This window comes from Lipotes vexillifer, unplaced genomic scaffold (assembly GCF_000442215.2).
Source record: "Lipotes vexillifer unplaced genomic scaffold, Lipotes_vexillifer_v1.1 scaffold395, whole genome shotgun sequence".
NCBI classification, from domain to species: Eukaryota; Metazoa; Chordata; class Mammalia; order Artiodactyla; family Lipotidae; genus Lipotes; species Lipotes vexillifer.
In genome coordinates, this window is record NW_006797390.1 from 9,404,421 (window position 1) to 9,411,480 (window position 7,060).

At 48.5% G+C, this 7,060-nt stretch overlaps 1 protein-coding gene across 1 annotated transcript in view; it reads right to left on the minus strand.

Annotated features, from left to right (window-relative positions):
• The window catches only part of MICAL3 (microtubule associated monooxygenase, calponin and LIM domain containing 3), a 99,105-nt gene that overhangs the window by 14,818 nt on the left and 77,227 nt on the right, over nt 1–7,060 (minus strand). The window contains exon 28 of the mRNA XM_007469489.1: nt 328–438. Coding sequence (XP_007469551.1) covers nt 328–438 — 111 coding nt within the window. The remainder of the gene's footprint in view (nt 1–327; nt 439–7,060) is intronic.

The window sequence follows — 7,060 nt, forward strand, 5'->3', positions numbered from 1 at the left end:
GAGGCCACAACGGTGAGAGGCCCACGTACCGCAAAAAAAAAAAAAAAAAATCTGGAAGGCCTGGGACCCTGAGGACAGCTCCAACCTCTAAAACCCAGGCGTGTTGGAGGCCAGCCAGTCACAGCTGCCTCTTGCTAACCGCCCTGACAAACGCAGGAGCTGGCTTTACAGTGGTTCTTCCAGAGCTAGGGATCTAGGAGACTCAAAGCCGGGCCCCTCCCTTTCCCCCAGCCAGCGCCCGCCGCGAGGCTTCTGCAGTTGCACGAGTGGCGGCCCTGCTCGCCTCCTCTCCCACCCTCCTGTGGGTGAGGACTCCCTGCGGCTCACCTGGGCGCGGTGCAGCCGCTTCAGCTCCTCCTGCTTGGCCTGCCTCCGGGCTGCTTTCTGCACGCGCCGGGTCAGCTTGGTGTTCAGCTCCTCCTCCGTGTAAGTCCTCGGCTGCGGGGGACGATAGGGGTTTATTCAGTCAGGGTCACGGAGGCCGCAGGACAGGTGGGGGCGAGGTGTGCGCAGACGCCCAGACCCTCGGCCTGGCAGGAGCTCCACGGGCCAGGGGGCACCTGGAGATCCATGGGAGACGCTCCCATGGGGCAGGGACAGGAGGCTGGCTGCACAATGACTACTGGGCAGTTAGGACAGGAGGGTGGGGCGCCTTTACTGCTGAGATCACCGGTTTCCCATGTAAGGACGTCTGCTCTTCTTTAAGACAGTGGGGGTAAACGTGGATCAAATGTTTTCCCCAAGCCTCCCGCTTGTAGGGGGCACACAGGGAAAGGAAACAGAAAACCCAGGATCCTTCTACTATTTTGTTTGGTATCAGAAGCCACCTTTTTCAGATGAGCGCTACTTGCAAGGTTCTTTGAAGAAGCCACGCCTGAAGGCAACAGGGGTGCTTCTATTTTAAGTCTGAGCGAACCCAAACCAACTAGTGCAGCTGGAAGAAGGGTGCCGGTGAACCTGGACAGATCAGGGGTCTGCACACCAAGAGGAGCGAGGACGTGCTCTGGCAGGGCTGTGGGGCTGTCAACAACGGAGGGGCGGCCAGCCAGCCAGCAGAGCTGCACCTGAGAACGTGGCGCGGAGGGCACAGCAAGCGTCGGGCACAGTGGGTGAATGCGGGTAACACTGAGGGACACCTTTACTGCCTCCAAGAAAACGAAAAAGGAGCCTTTGCAGACTTTAAAGGAGCTTCCGAATTTAACTCAGGAGTTTATCCTGGTAATCTTTATTCTAAGAGTTCCAGTGCTAGTGGAGAGCCACCACTTAAGGACCGTCTCAGGACGGTCCCTGAGCATGTACCATGCAGGTCACGGAGCCAAGGGCTCAAAAACTCCCCGTTCCTGTGGCGCCCAGGCCCAGAGGGGCCTCCCTGTCCCCACTGGCACCCGGAGCAAAAGCACCACATGGCCCCCCAGCCTGTGACAAGCAAGGCACCTCCCCGTCCTTGTCCGTTGCCGCCGTCCACGCGTGCCCGGACAAGGTTAGTGAGGGTTCGGCTGCCGGGCCGGGCGGGGCTGCAGCAAGGCCTTCCCACAGGGACAGGACACACCCTTCGATGTACATCACGTCCTGAACATAAACCAACTTTTAAGGGGACGTGATGGAGAACAAAGCAGAACGGCAATAGTAATAACGATCAAAAATTAAAAACAGAACCCAGAAATGGAGCAAAATCAGCTACAAGTTTAAAACAAACATGCATGACTAAAACGCATGAAGGCTCTTCCCATGTCAGCCAGGATGGCTGCGTGCAGGCTGGGAGTGAGACGCCAGTAGCACCACCTCAGTGAACCCGCCTGAGTGAGGCCAGGGGTCACTCTTCTGCCGAGAAGTCAGGGCCTCCGTCACTGGCCCCAAACTTCCTGTGCTCTGTCCTCAGTCCCCTTGTGTGAAAAGTAACCACAAGGTCACAGGAGCTCTTTCTCTGTGCAAGTTCAGACTCCTCTCTCTGGCCGAACACTGCAGGGTGATGGCTGAGGGCAGGTGGTGGGAGACCCGGGTAGACTGCCTGTCACCCAAGTTCTCTGTCCTGCTGGTGTCCCTGAACAGGCCCCAGCAGCCCTGGGAAGGGGGGGCCATCTCCCGATTGTACACCAAGAAAGGGACCTAAATGGCACGAATAACAGACTTCCACCAGGGATACTGCAGGCAGTCAGCGTGGCCTCTTCTCACCCACTGAGCCTAGAACAGAGTTGCTTGGCAGCCCCATTAAATAGCTCAAAGGCAGGAAGGGAGCGAGAGGGGCAGCCGCTTCTCCTAGGTCAGGGCCTCCCGGAGGCCACACCTGGCCATGTGTGCACATCCTGCCTCAAGCCAGAGTGAGGTAGGTTTTCATGATCAGAACAAGGCAGTTAAAAAGGAGACAGGTAATTTCCCCATGTGGCACGTGAAAAAATCCAAAGGAACTAGTAACTACAGCCTGAGGACCAGCACTTATCTATTAAATTAAAGGGGTTGACTGAATAGCCAAAACAACCTTAAGAAAGAAGAATGGAGCTGGAGGAATCAGGCTCCCTGACTTCAGACTATACTACAAAGCTACAGTAATCAAGACAGTATGGTACTGGCACAAAAACAGACACATAGATCAATGGAACAGGATAGAAAGGCCAGAAAGAAACCCCCTACCTGTGGTCAACTAATCTATGACAAAGGAGGCAAGGATATACAATGGAGAAAAAACAGTCTCTTCAATAAGCGATGCTGGGAAAACTGGACAGCTACATGTAAAAGAATGAAATGAGAATCTTCTCTAACACCAAACACAAAAATAAACTCAAGGGCCTCCCTGGTGGCACAGTGGTTAAGAATCTGCCTGCCAATGCAGGGCACACAGGTTCGAGCCCTGGTCCGGGAAGATCCCACATGCCACAGAGCAACTAAGCCTATGCACCACAACTACTGAGCCTGCGCTCCAGAGCCCGCGAGCCACAACTACTGAGCCCCCATGCCTAGAGACCATGCTCCGCAACAAGAGAAGCCCACGCACCACAATGAAGAGTAGCCCCCACTAGCCGCAGCTAGAGAAAGCCCGCAAGCAGCAATGAAGACCCAACACAGCCAAAAATAAATAAAATAAATAAATTTATTTAAAATATGTCAGGGCTTCCTTGGTGGCGCAGTGGTTGAGAATCTGCCTGCCGATGCAGGGGACACGGGTTCGTGCCCCGGTCCGGGAAGATCCCGCATGCCGCGGAGCGGCTGGGCCCGTGAGCCATGGCTGCTGAGCCTGTGCGTCTGGAGCCTGTGCTCCGCAACGGGAGAGGCCACAACAGTGAGAGGCCTGCGTACCGCCAAAAAAAAAAAAAAAAAAAAAAAAGGCATTGTTTACAGAAGTAGAACAAAAAAATCTTAAAATTTGTATGGAGACACAAAAGACCCTGAATAGCCAAAGCAGTCTTGAGGGAAAAAAACGAAGCTGGAGGAATCAGACTCCCTGACTTCAGACTATACTACAAAGCTACAGTAATCAAGGCAGTATGGTACTGGCACAAAAACAGAAATAAAGATCGATGGAACAGTATAGAAAGCCCAGAGATAAACCCACACACCTATGGTCAACTTATCTATGACAAAGGAGGCAAGGATATACAATGGAGAAAAGACAGCCTCTTCAATAAGTGGTGCTGGGAAAACGGGACAGCTACATGTAAAAGAATGAAATTAGAACACTTCCTAACACCATGCACAAAAATAAACTCAAAATGGATTAGAGACCTAAATGTAAGACCGGACACTATAAAACTCTTAGAGGAAAACATAGGCAGAACACTCTTTGACATAAATTTGATCCACCTCCTAGAGTAATAAAAATAAAAACAAAAATAAACAAATGGGACCTAGTGAAACTTAAAAGCTTTTGCAAAGCAAAGGAAACTACAAACAAGACAAAAAGACAACCCTCAGAATTGGAGAAAATATCTGCAAATGAATCAACGGACAAAGGATTAATCTCCAAAATATATAAACAGCTCATGCAGCTCAATATTAAAAAAACAAACTACCCAATCCAAAAATGGGCAGAAGACCTAAATAGACATTTCTCCAAAGAAAACATACAGATGGCCAAGAAGCACATGAAAAGCTGCTCAACATCATTAATTATTAGAGAAATGCAAATCAAATCTACAACGAGGGGCTTCCCTGTTGGCGCAGTGGTTGAGAGTCCGCCTGCCAACGCAGGGGACACGGGTTCGTGCCCCGGTCTGGGAAGATCCCACATGCCGCGGAGCGGCTGCACCCGTGAGCCATGGCCGCTGAGCCTGTGCGTCCGGAGCCTGTGCTCCGCAACAGGAGAGGCCACAACAGTGAGAGGCCCGCGTACCACACACACACACAAAAACCAAAACTACAATGAGGTATCACCTCACACCAGTTAGAATGGGCATCATCAGAAAATCTACAAACAACAAATGCTGGAGAGCGTGTGGAGAAAAGGGAACCCTCTTGTACTGCTGGTGGGAATGTAAATTGATACAGCCACTATGGAGAACAGCATGGAGGTTCCTTAAAAAACTAAAAATAAAAGTACCATATGACCCAGCAATCCCACTACTGGGCATATACCCAGAGAAAACCATAATTCAAAAAGACACATGCACCCCAATGTTCACTGCAGCACTATTTACAATAGCCAGGTCATGGAAGCAACCTAAATGCCCATCGACAGATGAATGGATAAAGAAGATGTGGTACATGTATATACAATGGAATATTACTCAGCCATAAAACGGAACGAAATTAGGTCACTTGTAGAGATGTGGTTGCATCTAGAGACTGTCATACAGAGTGAAGTAAGTCAGAAAGAGAAACACAAATATCGTATATCAACGCATACATGTGGAACCTAGAAAAATGGTACAGATGAACCGGTTTGCAGGGCAGAAATTGAGACTCAGATGTAGAGAACAAATGCACAGACACCAAGGTAGGAAAGTGGCGGGGGGGGGCGGCAGGGGGGGGGGATGGTGGGATGAACTGGGAGATTGGGATTGACATATGTACACTAATATGCATAAGATAGATAACTAATAAGAACCTGCTATATAAAAAAATAAACTAAAAACTAAAAATCAAAACAAAAAAAACTCAAAATGGATTAAAGACCTAAATGTAAGACCAGATACTATAAAACTCCCAGAGGAAAAACAGGCAGGACATTCTTTGACATAAATCACAGCAATTTTTTTTTGGATCCATCTCCTAGAGTAATGGAAATAAAAGCAAAAATAAACAAATGGAAACTAATTAAACTCAAAAGCTTCTGCACAGCAAAGGAAACCATAAACAAAACAAAAAGAAAACCTACGGACTGGGAGAAAATATTTGCAAACCATGAGACCAACAAGGGGTTAATCTCCAAAATATACAAATAGCTCATACAGCTTGATATCAAAAAAACAAACAGCCCAATCAAAAAATGGGCAGAAGACCTCAACAGACAATTCTCCAAAGACATACAGATGGCCAACAGGCACATGAAAAGATGTTCATCATCGCTAATTATCAGAGAAATGCAAATCCAAACCAGAACGAGGTATCACCTCACACTGGTCGGAATGGCCACCATCAAAAAGCCTACAAATAATAAATGCTGGAAATGATGTGGAGAAAAGGGAACCCTCCTACACTGTTGGTGGGAATGTAAATGGTGCAGCCACTATGGAGAACAGTATGGAGGTTCCTTAAAAACTAAAAATAGAACTACCATATCATCCAGCAATCCCACTTCTGGGCATATATCCGGAGAAAACCATAATTCGAAAAGATACATGCACCCTTATGTTCATTGCAGCACTATTTACAATAGCCAAGACACGGAAGCAACCTAAATGTCCTTCGACAGAGGAATGGATAAAGAAGACGTGGCACATATATACAGCAGAATATTACTCAGCCATAAGAAGGAATGAAATAATGCCATTTGTGACAACGTGGATGGACCTGGAGATTATCACATTAAATGAAGTAAGCCAGACAGAGAAAGACAAATACCATATGGTATCACTTATATGTGGGATCTTAAAAAAATGACACAAATGAGCTTATATACAAAACAGAAATAGACTCACAGACATAGAAAAAAAACTTACTGTTACCAAATGGGAAGTGGGGGAGGGATAAATTAGGAGTCTGGGATTGACAGACACACACTACTATATATAAAATAGATAATAAACAAGGACCTACTGTATAGCACAGGGAACTCTACTCAACACTCTGCAATAACCTATAATGGGAAAGAATCTCAAAAAGAATACATGTATATATACACACACATATATATGTGTAACTAGATCCCTTTCCTGCACACCTAAGACTAACACCATATTGTAAACCAACTACACTTCAATTAAAAAAAAAAAAACGTGCTGGTGCTTCACCGACTTCTGGGGGTTCAGCCCCGGGAACTGCCAGCTCCAGGAGCTGCCAGCTCCTGGGCCAGTGCTCACGCCCTGGGCCAGGCCACACCGTTTGGCTGTATTTGAGTCAAACTGAGGCAAAGTGGGAAATGTGAGTTATCTCTTGTTGACAGGGCTACAGGTGATTTTTTAAAAATCTGTATTAATTTTTCTATATAAACATTTTAAATAAAAATTAGTTAGTTTATTGCTTTTTTCAATGAAACGAAACTCAGAGGTTTGTTTCACAGCCGCCTGAAGCAGGGTCGAGGAACTACGTGCCCCACTGCGCACACCCGAGGCTTCCGTGGGGGTCTGCAGGAGGCTCCCCACCCACCGGCTGACGCAGCCCCATGCTCTGGGGGTGTCCCACGCCCCTCAGTTCTTACTCTGAAGATGCTCAGACCCTCAGGAGACGGAGAGGCGGACGACACCCTCGCCCACCTGTGCCTCTTCTCCTGAGTCGCCTGCAGACGCCACGGCCCTTCCCCCCGTAGACGCAGCTCGTGTGTCCTCAGCACAAGGTGCTTCCCACGCAGCTCCCGCACCCCAATAGCGTACTCGGGGCGGAACCGGGGTGACGTTATCACGTACCCGGACATAACGTCGTGCCAGGTCAGCACGTCCTGGGCGCAGCCCTGACTTCAGTGTTCCCTACA